The following is an 11,910-nucleotide window of genomic DNA, read 5'->3' as shown; positions in this document are numbered from 1 at the left end:
TTGTATGAGACATCTCTTTTTTTATTGGGTGTTTCACAGAAAAACGCCACTCACATAGAAGCATTTACTTCACACTAATACAAGGTCACATATAGGATCTCATCTCCACCAACAATCAGATCTGTGATTAAGTCGATTTTTGTAACCATGGTGATTCTTCACACACACGCACATACACACACACATGTATTTCTATCTTCATCTTTGTTGCCAGGAATTTATAACAGCAGCCACTTGTCAAAAGAACTGAACAGATTTCTGCGGCCAGTTCGCACCCAGCATGTCTATCTAAAGTGTGGAGTCCACTTCGTCCGGCCGGGTGAGAACAATGCCATTTGTTGTCTGATGATTCCCTGACACTTGAATGCAAAAAACTAAAAACTGTTTCACTGTGAGAGGGATTGGAAATATAATCCAAACTGACTGCGGAAAGAAACCCCAAAAACACAAGGGTTTATGGGTACATAGTGATAGCCAGCAGCTAATGGTTGGAAAGCCTGATGGAATAAAATGAAGTGAGAGCAAACCACACTCTGGACTGACGCTCATATTCAGCTTTTTCTTCTTGTGTTCTCAACTACACACCACTGAGCTAAAGTTACAGGAACTAGCTTCAGGTTTCTTTTTATTCTGGGGCAGCAACAACTTCTTTTGACGTGGCAGATTGACAGTGACCAAATAATTGAGCCACTTGCGAGTCCATAACGAATTTGTTTAGAGGTTTGGTAAAATTGAAAGAGAACATTCTGGCTTGGGTTTTTCGAAACCAGCCTCAGAGATTTCTTGGAAATACAGCCTTAAAAGTGGAATCAGGTACCGGCTAGTCAAGGCACCAATAGCTTGATTTGCTAGCCTGCCAAAAAATCAACATGTTTGTACTTCTATAAAACAGTACCCTAAACAGCAGTACCATAAATTATGGCTGCTACTTAAACTGCTTTAAGCATTTGATTTCAGAAAGCTAGCAAAATGTCAGCAATCAGTGTTTTTCCGTTAGCATTTTAAATTTTTGTTTTGAAGTCTTTAAGTTAAGATAATTAAAACAGATCAAAACACAAGAGAAAGCAGCGCTATGTTTAAAAAAGCTTTCCTAGGAGAGGCTGCAAGCTGCTAACATTAGCTCAGCTCAGGATTCCTTCAGTGTACTGAACCAGGTCATGCAACAATGCTAGCAATCATATCACATACATACAGGGTTAGTACAGGGTTAATAACATATATAAATCTTTATCGCACTGGTTTTGGAGTGCAATGCCAAAGTCTAGGTATCAGAGTCGGTATCAGGATGAAAAAAAGGGATCGAACATCTATGATTCTGGAAAGGAAAGCCTTTACTGGGTGTGATCAGGTGTGATTATGCTCTATCTGATGTGGTTCCTCACTTGTGTAACTTGACTGTAAAACCTTTTAGATGCATGCCACCAACACAACTACCGAAGAGGGCTGGAGGAAAAGATACAACGTAATTTGGTCTTTCTAAAAAGTAGCTGTATATTGATTTTGATTCTTTTTGGCTGAAGCAAAGTGGTTTTAAGAGAGAGGGGTTTGGGAGGTAGAGTGTTAAGGAAGAAAGGAGGGAGGGAGGTTGGGGAAAAGGGGGGGTTCTTAGGGATGGAAGGAGGGAGAGGTAGTTGTGGTAGTGGCTGGCAGCTGAGACTCTTAAAGCATCGGGAGGAGGCAGGTGTGTCACAGCAGCATCTTCAAAGAAAACTTTTTTTTAAAATGATACAATGCTCAGTTTATGTAGGTCTTACTGCTGGAAAAAGAAGATAATATGTGCTGTTAAGTGGATGTATAATGTACTCAAGAAGAACCGCAAGCTTTTATGGTGACTTCTTCTCCTACTTCCCCTGTTTCTTTGCATAATGATAAGGTTTGAGCTAACTGGCACTGCACAGAGAACAGATATTTGATAATCATTGGTGGGTAGGCAGCTGCAGCCAACTATGTAGTACTGACAGAGGAGACCTGAGTCAACTGAAATGACCTCTTGACCTCTGGCCGACTGACTTTTCCATTTGGCAGCAGAGTGAACCCACACCAACTTGCTCCATACTCACAAGCATGTGTACAGACAAACATAGGCCTTCTATTGCATGACAGTACAGCCAGAACAGTGAAGTCTGCGGTGAAACTATAAATCAGAATGAACTGCCTTGACAGCATTTTGAAGCCAACATTTTGATAATTTCCTGCAAATTCGAAACTGCAATTTATTATGCAGCCTGATAAACATCAATCTACATCCCAGGCCTTGACTGCTCTCTGGTATGATGTACTATTTCCCTTCGATTAAATATCCTACATCAGCCGGCGGCATGTTTCAGCTGCTGAGACAGTTGTTTGCAACCATTAAAGGTGGAAAGGTTCTGGATAGGTCCCCCCAAGAGAGCTCAAGTGAAACATTGCACCATAGAAGAGTTCTCTGTAGAATCCCATAAAGTGGCACACTCGTTTGCAAACATAGAAGGGGAAAAGGTTCTGGATAGAACGCCTACAGAGGGTTCTTGATGGAACTATTTTATCATAAAGGGTTCAACTAAGAAGCCCTCATAATGGGTTCTGGGTGGAACTCAAATAAGCAGCCCAAGCAGATGGAAAGGTTCTGGGTTGAACCCCCAGGGAGGGTTCTGGGTTGAGCCATTTCACAATAGAAGGGTTCTCTGTAGAACTCTTCATAGGGCGTTCAGGGTGGAAGGCTTGTTAGAAACCTGAGCGGGTGCTGGTTGGAACCTTTTCATCACAGAAGGGATCTCTCTAGAGGGTCTCGAAGGGGGTTCAGTGTGGACCTGTTGCTGGCATCCCTTGAAGGGGAAAATGTTCTCGATGGAACACCCAAAGATTGTTCTGAGTGAAACAACAACTCCACAGAAGGGTTCTATGAAGACACTCTTATGGTTCAGGGTGAAACTCTCGTTAGCAACCCTAGAAGGGGGAAATGTTTTGGTGAGAACCCCTAGAGAGGGTTCTTAGTGGAACCATTACACCTTAAAGGGTTCTCTGTTGAACCCCTCATAGGAAGTTCAGGGTAGAACGCTTGTTAGAAATCTAAGAAGGTGGAAAGATGAGATTATTCTGGAACCATTACACCATAAAGGGTTCTCTTAAGAAGCCTTAATAGTGGTTTCTGGCTGGAAGTGTAATAAGCAGCCCTAGAAGATGCAAAGGTTCTGGATAGAAACATCCATAGGGGGTTCTAGGGGGTAGAACCATTCCACCATAGAAGGGTTCTCCCATTAGAATCCTAGAAGGGGGGAAAGTTCTCGATATAACCCCCAGAGAGGATCTTGTAGAACCTTTTTTAGTTCTGGGTGGAACCTTGAATAAAAGGCTTTATCGCAAACCAAAAAGGCCATAGAAACGCTATGATTCTGTTAAGCACACGTCTTTCAAAGAGTGTTTGGGCCCATTTATAAGCAGCTATTTCGCTCTGCTACTGAAAAGATGTGAGGGGTCAAACTTTCTTAAGGAGCTCTTAACCCTGAAAGAATTCATTGGCTGTAGTTGAAATGGAAGGATTTGATGCAACCGCAGTTTGAAAGAACAAGAAAATAGAAAAATACTTGGATGTGGATATCATCACCGAATCTATCAGCAGCCTGAAGCAGCTTCAGTCTAAAAACATGTCCACACTGTACAACTTACAGTACATCTGTACACAAGCAGGCGAGAATGGGCAAGATTTCATCAAAAGGGGTCGAGTGGAGTGGGATTGAATTGGGAAATGAGATCACCATGGCAACGAGGACCTCCGTGGTGCAGAGCATGATGGGAATGTGGGAGGGGAGTTTCATGCTGAAGTGGCCTAAAGTGGAAGGAATCGCTCTTCACTTTTTTTTTTACGGTTCTGGGAGATTCTCATGGCCTTGATCCAAACACTCACTGTAATGAACTCTTCACACACACACACACACACACACACACGCACACACTCAACACACACACCATTACATCACAGTTATATAACAAGACCATGTGGACACTGAGGTTATTACAGCACACTCACATCAGTGCCCGCAGGTCAAATAAATACAAATACTTATAAATTAATGTTCCCTGATGGCAGCCACACAAAACCAAAACATGTAAACAAACACAAAATAAACTAAAGTACTAAAAGATTGCACGTTTCAGAGATGGAAGATTAATATCTACTGGCGTCCTGGAAATCATTTCTATCGGTAACACACATAAAAAAAAGAATAGTTCACATATCCTGTCATTAACTAAGTAACAACTTCAAACCGCGTGCATTATTGGGGTCACAAGATAAATTTAAATGTATCCCACAACATGTCCTTACAAACTCTACATCTTAAATTCCAGGTACTGTATATAACTGTAATTGTTTCCAGAGGTTACAAAGAACCTTATTTTCTCATCGTTTTTGCAGATTGTGTGTGAAGTGGGAATGTTTCACGTTTAGGAGTTACGTTGAAATAAAGTCCAGCCAACCACAGGATAGGAACGATGAGAGGCATCATGTCACTCGGACCTGGAATAGAGAGAAACATAGATTTAAATACAGGAAAAATGATCTTTAAGTAGCGCTCTTGAACATCTCAGTTTTGTGGTGATAAATGGTAATTGCAGTTGTGTTTTTGGAACATGATTCACACAGCGTCCCCTCATAGATGGTATATAAGAAGTGAACGTAACCATTGTGACATTACCCAGTAGTTTGTTGACTTCAGTTTTGGAGCCTTAAGTTTGGCATTTGGCCATCACCATCTTGTTTTCTATGAGCCAGAAGTGACCATATTTGGACAACAGGTTGGACAGCCTTGGTTGGTTAACAGGTCACCATGGCAGTGATTTCTCTTTTACAGGCATCCATTTCATGCAGCATACCCTGCTTTAAAGTCAACCTGACCTTAAATGGGACCAACATTTACCACATGAACATGCTGTGTTGAAGAAGATTTGAAAAAGGCTGTTGAGACATCAGGAAAATGTTTACCAAGTCAGACAATTAGACTTCTTTTTTGCAGCCAGTAGACTCGCCCCCCGCTGGCCATTAGAAAGAATGCAGTTTTTAAGCACTTCTGCATCAGCATCACTTTTGAAACCAAGAGGCTGCGTACAAACAGACAAAGGTCTTTACTGAATGTTTTGACTTTTTGTCTACATATGAATGTTGAATTTGAATGTTGAAGTTCCTTGGTCTGTAGTCATCACACTTTTCTTTGTTTGTTTGGCAATAGTAACGGTTTACTTGCAACTCAGCAGAGAAAAACAGAACATTTCCTTTCACTTACTTTCCTTTCACTCTCACTCATTCAGCAAAAGATAGTAACTTGACAAAGACTTTTTTTAAACTGACATTCCTCAAGAAAACCACTGAAAATTCCTCAGGCATAAAAATGTAATAGCATCAATACTATCGACTGTGAAGGTCAGGGCTAAACGAGTACTTTCAGTATTTTACAGTTCTGCGTTGTTAAAAAGCACGAGCGGCTGCAAACAAGCCATTTTTCTCTTTTCACCCAGCTCATCTTTTTCAGAGAGTTGAAAGATATTCACGCCTGAACGCCACTCCTGTCACTGTAGGCAGTTTAGTGGCAGGGATATTTTTCCACTGCGTACTGAGAGAGACAAATGTTGTGGTTTTTCATTTGCAATCATGCAAACACAGAACGTAGCCCGAAGGATCTCAAATTGTTGGTACAAAGAAGCCAGCAGAAGAAATAATATACATAAGTGTAATAGCTTTACTCTGTTAGTAGTTGCTTTGTGAATTTGTATTTAAACAGAAATATGAGCAGCAGTAAAACAGGAATAAGCATTAATGTAATCAGATGCCCATCTTGTTATGCATACACACGGTGAAATATGACAAAGGGTCTCTGCAGACATACCGCTATAACCGAAGAGTTTATTTATATATAATAAAGCTAGCATAATGTGTTTCTTAATTCATCTTAATTCAAAGTATGGGCCTGTTTCTGATTAAATTACTTTACACTCAGACATCTTGTGTGGGTGATATGTAGGCAAATTAGGTTTATCTTTGTTAAGTATGAATACATTTGCATAAATTGGCAATTAGCATACGCTTCTAGGACGCCATAGAAAAAGCAGTATGAAGATAAATGTTGTAATATGGTATAATATTAAAATACATTATACTTCAGAATTCTTTACTGTTAATGTCACAGTCTGTCCCCCTGTTCCTCCTGCCAGTCTCCATCTCCCTTACAGGAAGCGCTCAGACCTCTCTGTGGTCCTTCCCCTGCCTGTGCAGGCGCACTCCAAATCCTGACAGTTACATGACATTTTTTGTAGAAATAAAGTACTGAATAGTTGCTGGGGTTAAGTAGTCCTTTAAGCAAAGAGATGGATAGGGTAAATATTCATTTAATTTTTCAAAATAAATGCTTGAAATGCAGCTGCCCTCTGGAGATTCATTTTGAGTCGAACTTGTTTCTTTAACTTTTAAAAAATACTACTTGGTTTTAAGCGGTTGTTTCATACTGGGAGACTGCAGCAAATGTTGAGCTTTCTTGTAGTTTAGGTGCATAACTCTACTGGTGTTAGTCTTTACAGTAGTCTAGTAGTTTATAACGGATCTGGACGATGAGTGGTAAAAGGCTAAAATGGATGTCAGTGTGCGGTGGCACTCAGCCCACCTTTAAGTCTTCTTGCAACAAACTCACCTTGTTTACTGCCAGAAGTAGCGCAGGTACCATATAGTTTCATTCTTCAGCTGAGGGCCGAACAGAGGGTTGGTTTGGGCCAGAATGGCTATCAACCAACTGAGTACAGAGAGAGAAAGAAAAGACATATAATTAACATCCCTAATGTTTATGCCCACACACCAAAAGATCATATTACCTAACTAACATTACTTAAGATACAAAGTAAGAGCACAGCACGGATCTGGCAATCTCCGCTGTGAATTCACAAACAATAAGACATCATGCAGATTGTTTAAATGGACCATATAGTTCTACAGTAAAGATTTGGAGTACAATGCTTTTAAAACTCTTATGTCTTTGAAGCTTCTTCTCTATTTACTGGACTTTAACTCAGGCAGATTGTGGGACACCTATTGCAGAGTGAATCGACAAAGGACCCTTGGATCACCTCTGCCATGTGCTTTTCAGGCCTGTTGAATCCTCCTGTGGTATAATGTGCAACATATTGTGAGTGCATTCACCAGTTTTTCTTACAATGAGGCAAACAAAGCTTTCTAAATAACACATGAAGCAATCGCTTGAAAATCTGTCACTGTTTGAAAACTTAAATTCAGTTAGAATGGCGACGTCTGCTGGCTGAGCCCAAGGTATTTATTTGGATGGATTTAATCTGAGAGCATGATGCAACAGTCAGCAACAGTAAGTGGTTTTACTGCTATCATTATTACTATGTTGTTCAATAAAACCTGAATTATGAAATGTTTTTTCAGATACTGCAGAGGTAGAGTGAAAAAACCCTCCATATATTAAACCCATTTCCCTTCTCATCTACTGCTGCTTTTACAAATGACATTCGAGCTAGAAGCAGGCAGCTAACATGCTAACTTGATGTGATTATTCCACTTGGTTTACAAGTTCTCTTGGTGTTATACAAAGTATAATGCTGATTGATGGTGTGTTTGATAATGGATGCAAATCTAATTGAGGATGCTGTACGCTCATTTGTGGAACTAATAAGCTAAATGCTAATGCTACATACCAACAGATGGTTCCTACAGTGTGTGTTTGAGCCTCCAGGAAGTGTGCCAGGATTTGCAGTAATATTGACAACTACTGCGCTGCCACGTGACGCACACTGGCCCAAATATAAATGTTTGCATCCGCTTACATTGTGAAAGAGGTACATGCACTTCCTGGTATGAACATTTGAATAGCCCTCATTTAAATCATATAGTCCTGCTATAAGCTGAAATGTAGTCGAGCTGTTTGGCTTCATGTGTCTGAGCAGCTCTAAGGTGAATAAACGGGGCCCAGCATCTTTTTTTGGTTTTATTTTGCTATATTTCATCTTCATGCATGTGTGCCCTTGTGAAATTAAAAAGTTGTTTCTTCTTCTTTTTGTAATGTAGTCTAAGTGGCGCATGAGGTTGGTGATAAGATGAAGATTACATTTTTAAATGTATGTTCTCACCTGACTATCTTTGGTTAACTAAGGTTAGCTATCTTACATCAAAACACAAACCTTTAACCTATAAGCACAAAACCACTAAAACATACAAAGTATTAAACTCTCGCAATATTTTCAGTTTATTTAGCGTCATATGGATCCTTTTTCTCAGTCCTTAAAGTATGTTTTATTTTAGATTGAATTATTTGGTTGATAGTGCATTTATTAGAAATAATGTTAACACAGTATGTTCTAGTTCTAGACTCTACATTTATTAGGACAAGTCCCTCTATAATCGTATAAGCTCAAGAGCCAATACAGAGCTGTTAAGTTACAACTAAAGGTATGTTAATAAGGCATACTGTATGTTATATTATACATTGTTATTCTCAAATAGTCAGAGTTCTCAGGTTGTGATAAGTTATCCCTATAATTGCCTATATTCTGAATGATAAATAAACCCCTCATCAACATCATGTATTTCTTCCTCACCCATCTGTTTTCGTTCCAGCTCCTCAGTTTCAATCTAACAGCGCTGACTTTACTTTTCAGGTTTAATAGTCTGCTGTTGTTTGTGTTCCTTTTTCAATGTTGAGGATATACTCAGAGCTGGGGCTCCCTCTAGTGGTGAAATGAAATGAAGCACTCTGTTCTTTATTACCTCATCTGCACAATCAAGGTCATACAAACATCATTAAGGTATATTTTATTCCAGGCTGCTTTAGGATCATTTAATCAATTTTAAACAGCAGAAAATGTAATAGTTGTATTGTGTTATGATCAGGTTTTTGTGTCTGTGATTCCACTGATTTAGAGGTAACTTTGTCAGCATGTACAGCTCAGTGTTTTTCCAACATAAAATCATCAAAATGCCTTTCTATCTTTTTTTATCTATCTTGCATCAACTGTCCAGATCTGTAATTTCCTCTTGCTTATTTTTCCAGTAGAAGTAGAGACAAGTAATTAATTATAATTCTCGACTGTTTTGCTTTGCTGCCAGCCTGGCCTTGAGCTCGTAAGACCCTCAATTAGCCTGTGAATAATATCTTTTTTTCGGTGTATTTAGACTCTCCTCCATGTGTCGTCTACGAGCCACTGGTAGCTCGTTGGCAGGAGCCTCATGCATATCCTGTTTGAATATTTGCAGATCCTCCACAATTTATGGTAATTACTGGAGTAACTCTCCAGCCAGGGACCATTTCACTGCACAATTAGTTCTATTTATTTTCACGCTTGATGTTATTTTAAGCACATTACAGACAAACTGTTTCTTGAAGAGTGGTATTAGTACTTTTACTTAAGTAAAGGATTTAAATTCTACTTCCACCACTGCCAGTCAGTCATAGAGGGAAAGAATTACATCAACATGCAAAATGACAACTGCTTCATACCATAGAAGAAGAAGAGAGTTTGTACTTACAACAAGTAACAGCAGACAGCTGTGAGGATGAGACTGGTGACGATCACACTGTCAGAGAAAACAGGAAGAGTTGTATTTAGAGTTGACCGTATACACTGAGGCAGGTTATCGTTAATATTAATGTTATCATATCCCCATGTTAAGGTTGAGTTAAAGTGCTCACAGGCATCAGGTTTAAATGGGATAAAGTAGTTCAACAACTAAGTGAAGAACTGCACGCTGCCTTTGTTTACATTTTCCAGGGCAAAAATTCAAAGTGAGTGATACATGTGACATGTTAAAGAAAGCAGGATGAGATTTTTTGTTGAAAACCACTTAAGCGTGCACAGGAGAAAATGAGCAGAGAGATGAGAGGTACGGCTTTGTCCACAGGGGGCGCCAAAATCAACACAAACCGAAAATTCCTCATATGAGCTGTAAATACTCTAAAACAAGGGCTGCAACTACTGATTTCATTGTTGAATAATCTACCGATCATTTTCATAATAACTTAATTTATCATTTAGTCTATGAAATGTCAAAAATGGTCATCAATTCTTCACATTTTTTGTTTTGTCCAACAAAACCCAAAGACTCTTCAGTTGCTGTCAGAAATGACAAAGAAACGCAGCAAATTAAGAAGCTGAAACTAGCAAATGTTTGACATTTTTGCTTGGAAAAAGAAAAAAGGTAAATCAAAATAGTTGGCAGTTTATTTTCATAAAGTTGAATATTTGATTCATCGACTTATTGTTGCAGCTCTATTTCCCTTAACACAACGGTTTTAACTTAGCTTACAATAGCTGTGGGCAAAATGATTACGCATACTTGCATATTATGCAATATAAATTAGGCAGATGTCGACCATATACTGATATAGTTTCATTTTTTTAATATGTCTGGTTGTATAAGGTTGTTGCAATGTTATTTAAAAAACATAATACATTTGGAATATTATTGCAGGCTATGTGATTAAATGACTAGATTTTCCAGGTATACTCTTTTTCTAGACTCATTTAATACATATTTATTAATATCACAGTATTGAAGTTAACATATTGTGATTAGATCCATATCACCCACACCTGTTTTACAGTATGGTTGTAAATAAAACTATCTTACAGTTCACATGATACATTAAGTGAGGTTAAATATAGGCAATAGTTCCCTCTATAATATCATGTGGAGTAAGTGTCCTACGAAACACAAACCTATACAGGCAAAGAAATTAATTGTCCTTTTACTTGAATACTGTTAAAGCATTTCTGTTTATATTATAATAAACCAAATTCAATGTTTATTTTGTAGCCTAGCTTGTGAACCACTGGAAGTCTTTAGCATCACTGTTATTCTCATGCCTAGACTTAAATTGAGACGCTATTCAACATTAAAACCTAAAGCTTACAATACTATCTTGAAATCTTTTACTCCAATTGATTCTTTCAAGCATATTTGTTATTGATTTGACCCTTTAACCTTACTGCCCTGTTAGGATGAATGGAAAGATGGATGGATGAGAAACAGGATGGATGCAAGATGACGCGCAGGGCCTCCATCACATGAGCAGGTGCACGCTCGTGCATTCATACAGACGCAATACAGCTTGATATCAAGTAAACATTGACTATGACTGATACAAAAATACAGAACAAGACTTTTAGTGTCTGCAATGAAAAGAAAACGTTATATAATCGACGTAAATTGCAGCCAATTAACGGCAGCTAGACCACCTACCCCCGGTTGGGTCCTTTGGGCACTAAAAAAGGAGCCACGACCCCCACCAGCCCCCATAGCGTGGTGAAGCAGATCATCGGCAGGGCGAGAGAGTGAGACACCATGGCTTCAGTCCGCAGAAAACCGACGATATTGAAGATTTATTCTCGATTTGTCCTCTTGGAAATAAGGAGCATCAATGGCTGCTGATCCAGCCCGTCGCTTCCGCAATGTCCTCGCCCAATTAAGCTAACGCGACATCTAATTGGTCAAGACTCCGGAGACAACGGTTTCTGATTTGTTTAGCCGGCTGTCTATCAGTATTACCGTGATAGGGATTGGACGGGTGTTTGTGCCAGCAGACTGCAGGCAAGTGTATTTTCTCTTATCTTTATCCAATGAATTTAAGGGACAAAACATAAGAAATCAAAACAGTTAAAGAATTTCACTTGTGTTTTTATCATTACTAAATTCAAATATTCCTTTGTAGTTAATTACTTGTCATTATAAAAAAAGGTGTGAAAATATAGATGCACACGCATTTATACTGCGTAGTTTGGCTTATGAGTATGCTAAATTAAGAAATTGCAGATATAACTTTCTTCCTAGCTTATCTTTTGCGTCCTCACATTTTTATTCTCCTTGTATTTCAGCCCACTTGTATGTTTATGTATGTATTATAGCCGATATTTGGCGCATTTATACTGTATATT

At 38.9% G+C, this 11,910-nt stretch overlaps 1 protein-coding gene across 1 annotated transcript; it reads right to left on the bottom strand.

Moving 5' to 3' along the window:
* On the bottom strand, positions 1-11,414 carry atpv0e2 (ATPase H+ transporting V0 subunit e2). Its single transcript, XM_069666229.1, has 4 exons — positions 11,219-11,414; positions 9,506-9,553; positions 6,657-6,755; positions 1-4,495 (listed from the first exon to the last, which is right to left on the bottom strand). The coding sequence occupies exons 1-3, from the start codon at positions 11,320-11,322 to the stop codon at positions 6,662-6,664; spliced, it is 246 nt and encodes an 81-aa protein (XP_069522330.1). The 5' UTR covers positions 11,323-11,414; the 3' UTR covers positions 1-4,495; positions 6,657-6,661.
* Between the last annotated feature and the right edge of the window lie 496 nt (positions 11,415-11,910).

This window comes from Semicossyphus pulcher, unplaced genomic scaffold (genome assembly GCF_022749685.1).
Source record: "Semicossyphus pulcher isolate SPU_LCO1_2020_fin unplaced genomic scaffold, fSemPul1.0.p SCAF_17, whole genome shotgun sequence".
NCBI lineage: Eukaryota > Metazoa > Chordata > Actinopteri > Labriformes > Labridae > Semicossyphus > Semicossyphus pulcher.
The sequence above is the reverse complement of the archived record's forward strand: the minus strand, read 5'-3'. Positions and strand labels throughout refer to the sequence as shown.

What these genes read in the sequence shown, in the direction of transcription:
- atpv0e2 (XM_069666229.1), bottom strand. Translation starts at nt 11,322, where the DNA reads ATGGTGTCTCACTCTCTCGCCCTGCCGATGATCTGCTTCACCACGCTA. An exon ending in CCCAAAGGACCCAACCGGGG is followed by an intron (nt 9,554 to 11,218) that starts GTAGGTGGTCTA and finishes TTTCTCTGACAG; the next exon opens with TGTGATCGTCACCAGTCTCA. An exon ending in GCTGTCTGCTGTTACTTGTT is followed by an intron (nt 6,756 to 9,505) that starts GTAAGTACAAAC and finishes CTCTGTACTCAG; the next exon opens with TTGGTTGATAGCCATTCTGG.